This window comes from Alosa alosa, chromosome 3 (assembly GCF_017589495.1).
Source record: "Alosa alosa isolate M-15738 ecotype Scorff River chromosome 3, AALO_Geno_1.1, whole genome shotgun sequence".
Lineage (NCBI taxonomy): Eukaryota > Metazoa > Chordata > Actinopteri > Clupeiformes > Clupeidae > Alosa > Alosa alosa.
The window spans coordinates 23,191,606-23,204,852 of record NC_063191.1 but is presented as its reverse complement, the minus strand read 5'-3'; the positions used below and the strand labels follow the sequence as shown (position 1 = coordinate 23,204,852).

Genomic DNA, 13,247 nt, shown 5'->3' with positions numbered 1-13,247 from the left:
TTGCAGGCAGGGGAGAGTCATGCAACTTTTGATTTAAGAACTCAAAATCTCTCCAGGTGGCTCCAGTTTATAAATAATTTACATTCCCTAAACATACCTGCAGCAAATACCAAACCAATAAACATTCTCAGGTTTATTTTGGCTTCAAGAAGAAATGGGAATTACATTTCATGTGAAACTCATTCTACCCTTGTTAGATATTCTCTGCCGTAAGCTACTCGTGTTATCCTTGTAGGAAGTAAGTGAGTAATGATTTACAAGTGATTTACAAGTGATTAAGTGAGGTGGCAACTAAAAGGGATGTGGTATATGGGAGTGAAGAAGTACACAAGAGTAAAGGGAAGTTGGAAAGGCCCTATAGACTCACACATGTATGTTTGCATATGGCTCTACAGTCACCAAAACAGCAGGCCCTGCAATGCCAACTGCAAAGGTTTGAGGCACATTGCTGTCATTATGGATTATGTGTGCACTTCAGCTTCAGCTAAGTCCACTTTAGAAACCACTCCACGACTGTGCCAGTAACTGTCAAAGGACACAATCAGTTGGGCGAGTAGCACACAACACAAAGTCAAGCACCAACTTTTTATGTGTAAAAGTAGTATCTTAAATGTTATGTGTACATTACATATATTATAGACCAATTAAAACATTGAGGAAAAAGTCAAGACAGACTCTAATACAGTACAGAAATATATAATAACACTCCTTTCTCTGAAGCTCCTATTCCATTAGCGAATGAGTTCAGACAGGATTCACAGCCATTTTTCCCCCACCTCACCCAAATAAAAACCTATCGCAGGGTCCATGGGACAGAGAAGCTTTCCAGAGGCTCCAGGCAGACAGATGCTTAAAAGCAGTCCACCAAACAAAAAAAACAAGCCTACTTATAAAAGCTCACACACAAACACACACACACACACACAAACACAGCATAACCCAGCACTGAATGGAAAGTAACCATTTCAGATCAACCTTTCAGGTCTAATGGTCTGTTGGTTGCAGGCAGTATTCCATGCTACGCTCTCAGTACACACAACCAACAAGCAAAACACAAACCACAAACCACATATAAGCCACATACAAACACACAACCCACATACACATTTGAATAGTGCCTCCCTGTCTGGGAGAGGATACACGACTGATACACAAAACCTTAAGCACAACTCGCCCAATTCTCTTCCCCGCATCCACCTCCACATCCCAGAGGAAATAGATTCTCCCACTCAGGAAACCGCAGTGTTGTCTCCATCAGGGCGGCAGGATTCTCCAGACACTCTGTCACCTCCTGGCCATTCTGTGCCTTCCTGGTACAGGCGGGCGGAATATTCCCATTCCACTTGACCCCAAATGAACCCCAACGCAAATCTCTCTGCAATTAACCATTTCCTAGTTTATGTAAATACCCCAATACCATGAAATAGCGAGCATACAATGACAATACTGGCCAGCGGAAAGGGCTTAGTAATGTTGAAACCACAATCCATGTTTTCCAGGAAAATATTTATCTGCCTTTTCCTCATGCAAACACAAGTGGTGTGTTTGTCATATAGAAATATCATTGGCCACATCAATATGAGAGCATCACACTGTTGTTCAAATGGACTCCATTACTTCTAATCATCTAAACATCTAAAACAATCTACAGTTAAACAACAAACCAAAATAACCACACATATGGGAAACGTGAGAATAAGTCACAGAAGACATGCCAGTTTCAGCAACCAACCAACATGCCATGCTGTGTAGACTGACTGAGACTTCAGAGTTCACTTTTACGTCACACCACCCTCTAGTGGACGAATTTGATTAGGTATGCATTTTGAAGAACACCACTGGATGGAACAGTATTTCACTGCAAAGTTCTTCTGCCTTAACACTTTCTGAAAGACTTGAATATGAGGTGTGTGAGAAAGAGTACTGTGTGCACATCCTTTGTACTTTGTACTGTGGTGATTGCTTTTGTTGTTGTTGATGTACACTAGGAAATAATATTTTTCCCTTTTGCATGAGAAAAAAAAGAAAATATTAACTGAAACTCATTAACTGAACTGAAAACTACTATTGAATACCTTAGTTATCAAGACTGAGTATACTCTATAACAATCATAACAATATAGTCAATCTGTACAATATAGTCTGCCTTACAGTAATTCAAAAGACGAACAAAGTGCAGTCTAACTAAAGCTAATTTAATAATGACGCAAATGAGCAAGATCCTAAGCTCAACGTGCTTGCAAACTGTGTGGAATCATATCATGTTCTATCTTCATGACTGCACATCAGTACAATATATCAAGGTCCACTGAGTACAAGTCCTGTCTACATGAACACACCTTTGGCCCACATCTTGGCCCAAATAAACACACAACCCAATGAGCAAATATATATACTGAGTGGTAAGCCCTTGAGCCACCGGTCCACATCATTCTAGGAAGAGAGAGGGCCAGAGCTGCTCTCTGAGTGCCCTGCCTGTGTCGCTGGCCTCACCTCCCACAGGGCCTTGAACTCTCTCTGCTCGATGCGCAGGAGCTCGCTCACTTCCCGCGTCACAATGGTGGCGTGCCGGGGGGTGTTATCCAAGATGGACTCCCCAAACGCCGTGCCAATTCCCAGAGTGCAGATTGTGACTGCATCCTTTGAAGGAGAGAGAAAGACAGAGAGAGAGAGAGAGAGAGAGAGAGAGAGAGAGAGAGAGAAATGGGTAGAATTGAGGGCAGAGAAGAGAGGAGAGGAGGGGAGAGGAGAAGGAGGACGAAGATGAGGAGGGGGACGATGTTGAGGACAAATTTAATCAGGTTACATTCACTCAATTTAAAATGTGCCTAAGAGAGTGGATCTTGCAGTGTTGTGGTTCCATCCACTGCCTGATATGGAAAGCAATTTAACACTTGGACACACACACACACACACACACACACACACACACACACACACACACACACACACACACAACACACACACAACACACACAACACACACAAGACTCTTAAAGGCTCTCAAATCCCAGTACTCTGCACCAGGAGGGGTGCGAGTGATGGCCCCAATAACACTAAAAGGTCTCTTTGGTCTCCAAGGTTAGACATCACTGTCAGGAAGCTCTTCAAGCACACATTTCAAATGAGCTTAGGAACAAATCTGTATTACGTAACACATCAATCATGACTAGTCACATTAGGTAAGGTTGTTTTGTATTACAGGTCAAAACAGTGAATGTTGAGCAGACTTAACAAATAGCTAGTTTTGAGATCATAGTGTACTGATGATACAGCTATAAAGTGAGGTTAAAGATATGCACCATTATCATCCTGACAATCAAATAAAGTATATTTTTGTCACAGTTCAAATGTGCAATAAAACACTTTATTTGAGAGCATAATATGGTCTCTCTAGAGAGGCTTGTATATACAAATGAGTTATAGTATGACAGTGATGGCGTGTACCTGGTGATTGGCAGTCTCTGAGATTTTGACATCCAGAGATCCAGACAAAACAGCATACCAGCTGGTCCCAATGTCCCCCTGTCGGTACACTGGGGAAAACAGAGGCAAAGCTTAGCCCTGAGAAACTGCCTTATGCCCAAAACCATATATACAATAAAGTGACAGCTCTTGGTGAAATACTGTTGTTCTGTGTTGACACAGCAGAAAATTCTATGTGGAAATTAACTACAGACATTTTGTTATTTATTTCAGTCTGGTAAAAATGTTCCGTCCGTGTCATTTTTAGTGAAACTAGTTTAATTTGCAACCTACATGTGATCCCTTTCTCCAGACATTCATAAAATCCGCACAGGCATATCTCATGTAGGAGCCTGGGGTTGAACCTCTCGAAGGCCTTCACATTTTTCAGCCGGGCCAGTATGATGTCCACATCCTCCCCTGATCGTTCGGTTGGCCTGGACAAAGTAAGCACATTTAGTTCACCATCAGTTGTTTACCAAACCGTCCTTTACAACAGCCAGAGAGAATGTGAATGTGTCCTTTCATCCCGTTCTCTTGTTTGATGTAAGCTCGGTTGCTACAGCAACACCTAGCAAATCAGGGTTTGCTGGCCAGCAACACTGATAAGAGCAGATTTTCTCTTTTGAACATGTGTGAATGCATAAAAGAGTGATTGTACAAATGAGTAGAGTGCCTAACAGACTATGAGGTCTGTTTTCTCAAACTATGTGCTGAAGGGACTCAGTCTTAAATGTACACCATAAGCAGCTGGGTTCCACTTATCTGCTTTTACTTTAATTTGTCTGTAATGTTTTTTCTTTGCATTCAGTGAGTCATTGTTTTCATTAGTATTTTTGTTGAGGTCTTTTACTTCCTGCTTCCATTTGTCTGGAGAAATCTGATCTGGTATCTGATGATACTTCTGCATCACACCTACCTTATTATATGACCTTACTTACACCATATAGAGCATATGAAGCATATCACCACTTCTATATATTTCTGAAAAGCTTAACCACTGGTATGTCAACCATGTTTCAGCATCATCCATTTTAATTCTTGCACTTGTTCTCCATCACTGCAATATTTCACATGCACTCTCAACGAATCCTATTACTGTCTAGCAAAATACTTGCAAATAAAACATTTAATCAAAAACCAGCTCCTAAATACACCATAAAGACTTACTCGGACAAAGACCCCACATGTTCTGATGTAACGTTGATGTGATAGACTGGTGCTTTTGCTACCTGGAGCTGCAGGGTTCTAGTGGCACAGGGGCAATAGACTGTAATTACCTATTACACAACAGGCACAGAACAACAGCCAGACTGGTACGAGAACATATCCACTTCAGCTACATTAGTAGACTAAATTGAAAGCAGACGATCTAGTGGGACACTTTGTTGACATTTGTAATAGTGCATCTACAGGGCATACAGAGGCACATTCATCTAGAGATAAGAGACTCTGTTTTGAGTCTGGGGCATATATTCTCGAGTATTCTTTGATGCTGTACATAGAAACACAATATCCTAATTTTTAGAGAGGCTTACTCATCAGGTATAGAGGTTGTACTTAATATTTCATGCAGCCAGCCTATTTTTACCACACTGGATCAGATATGACAAAATGACGTGTAATGACAAATCGCCTGCTTAACACCACAGGGCTTGTTCCCTGACATAAGCCCCCCTCCCTACTGCAGCAAGGTCTGATTATTTACAGGTAAGTCCCTCCAGAACCCACCATTTTATCCTGCGCTAGGTAAACATGGAACACTGTGTAAACACATCTGTCGAGACTGCGGCACAAAGCTCTCGAGCTCAAGCAGTCTGTCAGAGTGCACTTTGAACCTTTCCTCAGATCAGCCTCTTCAAAGTCCTCTCTCTTTCTCTCTGTGTAACTATATCTCTCTTTCTCCCTCTCATGTTAATATAGTCCCCTGGTACTGTTTTCCTCTGGTACAGTCTCACTATTTCTGAGTCACTCTGGCTCTTGTTCCCTTTCTTCTTTTTCACTCCCTCCCTCCACTGTGTCAGCTGTCCCCTCCACGCCCTGCCCTGCCTCTCTCTCTCTCTGTATTTCTCTCTCTCTCTCTCTGTATTTCTCTCTCTCTCTCTCTCTCTCTCTCTCTCTCTCTCTCTCTCTCTCTCTGCCCCTGTGTACTTTGAGGGGACTGCAGAGGCAGTGCTCTCCTGGAGCACTGGACCGTCTCCCTCTGCAGTCCTGTCCGCTGCTCAGCTCGGCTGTGTCCGGCCAGAGGGCCTTCAGCAGAGGCAGCCAAAACCAGAGCTGCTGGCCTCCTTTCATCTCAGAGTTTGGTCCTAATCTCTCAGACAGGTCACAGCTCTCTGTATTCTCTCTCTCTCTCTCTCTCTCTTTCCTTCTCTCTCTCTCCAAAGCAGGACTGGCAAGTGTGCATAAACACTGGTGATAAAACAACAAGCCTCCCACCTGTGTCATCCAAGGTGTCGGTGATTCAGTTTTGCTTTCATTACAAAGGTAGGATCTCCATGCACTTTAGTGGATAAAGAGTAATACTGCCAGTTTTGACAGCATTCAGGATGAGTGTCCGGTAGATACAACTGTTTTTTTGTGAAAAATCAATTGATTTGATCAATTGACAAACTACTATAGTGGGTATATGTGCTGTATGTGAGTGAGTGATTCAATTGAGCACCCCTAAATTAACATCACTTAGTATGCCACTACTTCTGAACTGTGCACACAATTAACATGGCTAATTTTGACAGTCCACCAATGCTTGGCTATGCAAAGACTGGTAATAAATGTGCAAAGTTATTGATCCAGAGGGAGAAGATCCCATTAATCCTTGATGTGCATGGCTCTATGAGTCCATTAAGTCATCAGTGTGAACCCTGTATGTATCATTAACACATTATGAGGAACACTGTTGGCCCCTAGCTTTGACATTCACTAAATAATTTTCTTCTAGTTTAATCTCTAAGGTGATGAACTGCAGATGTCTAATTGCGAAGCTGGGACAGCCGTTCAGCTAGGTTGGCTTTAACTGTGCTTTTTATGCACAACTGTTCGGTTGTTGGTTTGGCATCTCAGTCCCTTGCAGCAGTCTCAGCGTCTGTTTTCAACACCACGATATGCCCAGTTCAGTTGGCAGACAGGACAGAGAAGACTACACATACCTTGGAATCAAAGCCAGAGTCGTTAGAAAGAAGACCTAATCTGCCTGATGACGACCTGATCGGGATGCCAAACTCACCCCCTCACAAAACTGCACCGCCTCGTGTTTGGTGGGACACTGCGATTCTCTATGAAAACAAATGGGGGGATCTCCTGTGGCTGTGACTGCGCTGTACTGGGCTGCGGTATAGAGGTTGTGCTTCGGTCTCTCTCCTCCAGGTGACATTCGCCCTTTATCTAGTATCGCCTTTCCTGTCCCGTTTATTTCACCTCGTAGCCTAAATGGTTGCCAGCATTAATGCCATTGCAAAGAAGCTGCGACCACAGCTTATGTTTCGTAGGTGCAATTATCTGTTTGATAACGGAACAGTAGCTACACCGAGGGAAACGAATAATGTGTCCCTCCTGCCAAATTACCTAAAATAATAAAACCGTAGTCGCAAATCATCATCTCTGATTGAATAAGGCAACCCATACTACGAGTTTCCCAGCGAAATGTATGCTGACGCTAGGTGCGATGGGGTGCTGTCCACAACACAAAAAATAACTTAAATCTCTAAAAAAAAAAAATCAGACACTTCAGTCGCAAGCAGAAGATGCAGAAGACCACTGACTTTCAATCGAAGGAAAGAAATAGTGCACTAACTTACCTTTTATCGAGACAAACGATCCATTCTGCAGAGGCAGAAGAATGAGTAGAAGTATGCGCTGCTACCATTTTTGGCGAGATCATGGACACAGAGACTTATAGGCACGATTTACATCACTCGTTAATGAGCTGCTCCTCTCTTAGATTGAACTTCCAACACATGGTTGTCACCTGACCCATGCTTCAAGAGGTGCACCTCCCATGCTGGCCACAGCCTATAGGCTAACATGTAAAGCGACCAAATGTAATCTAGCCAGTCCAGTGGGTGTTCAAATATGCGTAAATTAATGATAGCATAGTATGAAACTATGTATTTTGTCATCATATTTGCATTGCTTTTCTGTGAATGAATATGAAGTTTAGGATATGAGATAGACTATAGACTAATACACTAGTCTACCATGTATTTTCATAATAGCCTAATTAATTGGGTAGCCAATACTAATCATAATTAGAATATTGGGGGCGGGGGGACATGGATCTCAATACAAATTTCAAGTTTTTGCCTGAAATTGCACTGTGCCTATTTACAAGGGCATTGTTCCCACCTCTTTTGGGGCCAACCATCAAATGCTGGACCTCTATAGAAAGCTCAGAACCTGTAGTTTTCGTAGGAAACAGTCAAAATAACTGTTTGATGTACCGACAAAGAATTACAGAGGCTAGAATATAGTTTTTTCTTTCTGCCGGAATACAAGCATCTCTGAACTGACCACATTTCAGCCCTCTAGGTCACTTGATATCCCTTAGAAACACAACTGAGCCCTAGCACCAGGTCTTGTGAAGCTGTGTGCAAAAGTAGATCAAAATAGAATAAAAATATGAGTGCTTTAGACTATTATTTGCCAAGGTATGCTCATGCGTTTTGTAAAGTGCCTATGGAAACTCCCCATAGGACTTGTTCTTATCCAAAATGCATACTGACATCAAATGCTTACTGCACATGAACCCCTTTGTGTAGAAGCATAATCCTGGTCTCAAATGAAAGGTAACACTTTGAGGTTTCTTGTGGACTATTTAGATTGTGTCAGGTGTTCGGATTTAGACTGACTACACAAAATATGGAATAATTACAAAAAAGTCTCTATTTTTGCATTTACTTTGTCGGTTCAATGAGTGTGTGATAGAGTATACATCTGTACAACTAATATTGGATAAATCAACATGAAGATTCAATTTCTATGGATTCTTATATAAAGCACTATACAGATTGTGCATGAAAAAAGTCAAAGCTTTGAAATGGTGTTTAACATTACTATGCTACATAGCAATATGGTGCATATAATTGATTTAGAATGTTGGGGGGAGGTGGGGGAGGGGGTAACCGTCCCGCCGGCGGGACACTGAAAGTTATTTGGTTGCTTTGGGCATTTTAAGTGTGTTGGAGAGGTTGTCAACACAACGTAGAACACAAATAATTAGCCCACAAATAAACTCAAATTCTCTTTGGATTTGTAGCATAGTCTACGTGGCGGATTCCCTCTGAGACAGCATAAATGCAGTGTGAATTAAGGATCAAGCACCAGGCGCCACTGTGACAGCTGAGTGGGTGGGAAAGATGCAAGAAAGATTTTTTTTCAGTCTTTTGTTGTGCCGCAGCCTATGAGCGGTGGGTTCAGCATAATTTCGCTCTTTTGATTTCCAGTGTATCCACGGAATGGGTTCGGGCCAGATTCAGTTGAGAAAAATGGTCATGAAGTTTGGAACCTCTTGAAGTGGATGGTTAATTAATTGGCATGCCCTTCAGGATGGTGTCAGTGATGAGCAGTTTACAGATCAGTAGGCCTAAACATACATTTTTAATGTCCATTGTGAGGGACTCTACAGGGGTCCCTCTTATTAGGCAGCTATGCATTACTCTATTGAGGCCCATGGTTTCCTGTCTTCCCTGTCTTGACACTTTTACACAAAACAGACACATAGTACAGTAGAATACAGTTGCCATAACAACCATAAGGACACCCCATGACTATTTTGAATGCTATAAACTGGGTTGCTAAGACTGCCTGTGAAAACAGTAGTCGTTGGTGCAGAGTAGCCTTTAGCCATCCATATGCTTGTAATGATGGTGCTGTGATGATTCTACCTTTACAATCTCCAAGTACCTATGATCACTAGTCTATCAGATTGCAGGGGAAACTGCAACTCTTGCAAACACAGAGGGCAGAGATGGATACGGTGTAAAGAGCAGATGTGTAGAGTCACATAATTAAAATGTCCACTCAGCACCCCAGAGCAACTGAGTACTGCAGGATATTAGCATACAAAGCCAACAGACTTTCTCCGTCTCTGCCACACACAGAGACACACACACACACACACACACACACACACACACACACACACACACACACACACACACACACACACACACACTCACTCACACACACACACACACACACACACATACACACACACTCACACACACACTCACACACACACATGTGCTGAAGTAAAAATATGGAGCATTTACTGTTGTTTCTTAACACTAGCCTGCATAATCACAACATTCTGTTCACCCACTTAAAGTTCCATTAATGTGAGCTACAATCAGTTAGCTGGATCTCAGTGAGGGAATGAAAATCAGTCAGAGCCAGTAAACTAACTGGATTGATTATAGGCTGTTTCAGTTCCCTGGTGTCTGTCTACAGTCCATTATCAGACCATAATGAATGTAGTTGCAACTTTATTGAAAGACTGAAAAGGCATAAGGGACTTATCTAATGGGGCAGCTGTGGCCTACTGGTTAGTGCTTCGGACTTGTAACCAGAGGGTTGCTAGTTTGAACCCCGACCAGAAGGCATGGCTGAAGTGCCCTTGAGCAAGGCACCTAACCCCTCACTGCTCCCCGAGCGCCGCTGTTGTTGCAGGCAGCTCACTGCGCCGGGATTAGTGTGTGCTTCACCTCACTGTGTGTTCACTGTGTGCTGAGTGTGTTTCACTAATGCACACAGGTTATCAACATTCTTATATTGTTGGAAGTTCTGAACTGGAAGCCTTCATAATGGCTGTATTCAGTGATCCAGCACCCCCACCCCCCACCCCAACCCGATTGATATATGATGACAGCAATACAAGCTTAAATTGTATTATATTTGACACACAACCTGAATATCAACTTGGAGTGCTCCACTGGCACACCTTAACACAATTTCCTGTTTGAGCTGTGCAATTTTTGACCAGAAGGTGGCAGCATATACAACATGTACGCTATAAAAAATACCTCCTAGGCATAGAGGCCTACTGAATGATCACTAATCTCAGTGGGTTGATGCAGAGTTGAGCTTTAAGAAGCTGGGGGCATTGCCTAGACTAATCTGGAGCCTCTGTCACAAAAAAAGAAAGAATATGTGGATCAACTATCAGTTTTACAATATGCATCATTGCAATGTTATATTAGACTTTGGATCGAAATTATGACCATACTTGGCCAGGGCTTTCTTGAACATACATCACACATTCTACACACTGGGCTCAGCTGCTAGCTGCAGTCTCTAATCCACTGCCACCACCCTACGCCACTCCCAAATTCTGCAAACATTTACAGCTCTCCTCATCGCCATCATGAAATCTGATCTGCTCAGTCAGCCGAATGCCTCACACACCACTAACTCTCCCACTCCATCACTTACACTGCACACATTATAAAAATGCATTCAATAACTGGCTGTTGATAAGTCCTGTTCAGAGTCTGCTAGTTGAATGTTATTCCTCATATAGTTGTGAGTGTTGTAAATACTGATTATATGGTACACTAAAGGTTTCCATGAAAAGTGATTTTATCACCAAAATTGCAAATAACAGAAGATTTTCTATCTGTCTCTCATAGCTGTGGCCTGCCAGGTCAGGATATTGTGTCGTAGACACCATACCTTCTCCTGCAGAGTGGAGGTGAATAGCCCCTGACCCCTGTGGGTTTGAGCCAAACATCTCTGACAGAGGGAGGGAATAGTTGAGGGGTTGTTATGGGAACAGTGATCCTGACAATGCCTCCTGAGAGGGAGAAGATGGCTCAACGGTTGCTCACGTGCCTGCATTGCAGCACCCTGCTGTGGTTGCCAGGTGATAATCCAATGAACCTGCAATAGTCAACTCATGTAAACAAACATCCTGGGCGCTAGCTTCCACTATTTCAATTCCAGCTGGTGACAGGCACTAGAGAGAATGTTTGTGCTGTACGGATAGCAATCCCTTTCTTCACGGCACTGTTTACTATGTCAGAGGCCATGCCCCTGCTTTCACACGTGACACTGATCATTTATCTCAGTGATAAATTTGTTGTACATTATTGTGATGCATACACAATATCAGAGGAATTTCCTCAAAGGAATTGCCATGCTATGTGCTTTCTCTGAGAAAATCACAGAATTTAAACATGTAAACTAACACAACCTATTGTAACCTACAGTTAAAACTGCACTCCATTGCAGAACTACTGGTTCAACCATTACTGAGCCAAGGGCATTATGGACCACAACAACGGCGTGAGATGTTGCTTATCAGATAACAGCTCCTCACATTTGAATTGCAAGGCAGATAAGTCCAGGAAATGCCTCTGGAATAAACTTTCAAATAAGATCACAAAACACTTCTACTTCCCTCCAAGGCCCGGAATAAATAATGTCTGACTCAGTAAAAGACGTGACCCTGATCTGGTGCTGATATGATGGGTGTGGGCCAGCGCTGGGCCAAACTCGCTCCACTCTGTGGCACAGTTAGGATGAGAACTACTGTAAAGACGATTTGCTTGCCAGTGCTGTAAAAGTAAAAAATTAAGAGACATATGGAAAAGGTTATCTAATTGCCATCACTTGAAAATAACAGAGTTTCTCTCTCTCTCACACACACTCTCTCTAGACTCACTGGTGTCACTGTGGGTTAATTTTTCATGTTTGTCACAATTAAATATGAATATTGGGTGGTCCCCAGGGCATTTACAAAAACGGCATACACAAGAGGGAGAAATAGACCACCATCTGTGGGAGCTCTGTCTGCCAAGTCAAATTCATCCTCTGAGAAGACATGATTTTTTTATTAGTTGGGGCCTTTAGCTTGTGTGAAATTTCCTCCGGGAAACAGGTAGGTGATATAATGTCTTTCTTTTCTTTCAGACAGGTTGTGTTATCAAAACATATTGGCAAGCTCTTTAGACTTTAGACAACATTTTTCTAAAGCTAGACTCTTCTACCTCAGTATTCATCATTTTAAAAAGAGAAGGGTAAAGGGTCAAGCTGCAAGCATTATCCGGCTGCAGGTAAAACGGGTTCAAAATCTAGAGTTGCCCTGTTACATTTCCTCCCTTATTCTCCACAGAACAAACCTCTTCAAGCACAAGCAAGCCACCTTGCACTCTCCACCCTTTCCCTGAACATTTCCCAGGGGAGATTACAATAGACTCATCCGCACAAATTATCAAATGATAGCACAGTAAAATTACATTTACATGCCTCATTTTTTTATGCATATTTGACTCCATAACACCCTAAAAAGATACACCTATAGAAATTCTTCAATTGCTCTGGGAAGTTGTTAACTATCACCTCCATATTACAGTGCACAGCTGATACTGGTGCATCCAATCCAATGCATCCAATGTGCTCTCTGTATTTTTCCAGTCTCATTAGGACTGGCCCGGAGCACCAGCGCATTCACAATTAAAGCCAGCAGAGTTCTGAATGGAACACACCACATGGCTCCCGAAATGTGTGCATCTTCCCTTGATTGCTCCAGAGCTTTGTGACCTAGTTTGAAAGAGAGATCTGGACGCCATTGTGCTGTACAAAGGCAATGGTTTCTCATTGCTGTAAAAACTGGGTAGCAGTCTGCAGGGACAAAACTACATGCCACCCATATGTTTAAATTGCATTGAACAGCCTGATCCTGTGACATATGAGACTGTCATAGCCAAAGAGGCAGATCCTGCAATCGTCTCAGAAATGTGAAGTATAAGACATGATGCCACTGTAAATCATATAAACAGTAAGCCT

General features: G+C 42.5%; 1 protein-coding gene across 2 annotated transcripts in view; it reads right to left on the bottom strand.

Annotated features, from left to right (window-relative positions):
* The window catches only part of rapgef4a (Rap guanine nucleotide exchange factor 4a), a 33,380-nt gene extending 25,863 nt beyond the window's left edge, over positions 1-7,517 (bottom strand). For both annotated transcript variants that reach the window (XM_048239384.1, XM_048239385.1), the window contains exons 1-4: positions 7,262-7,517; positions 3,759-3,901; positions 3,447-3,535; positions 2,494-2,640 (exon numbers count right to left, since the gene is read on the bottom strand). In XM_048239384.1, coding sequence (XP_048095341.1) covers positions 2,494-2,640; positions 3,447-3,535; positions 3,759-3,901; positions 7,262-7,344 — 462 coding nt within the window. In that variant the 5' untranslated portion in view covers positions 7,345-7,517. The remainder of the gene's footprint in view (positions 1-2,493; positions 2,641-3,446; positions 3,536-3,758; positions 3,902-7,261) is intronic.
* Between the last annotated feature and the right edge of the window lie 5,730 nt (positions 7,518-13,247).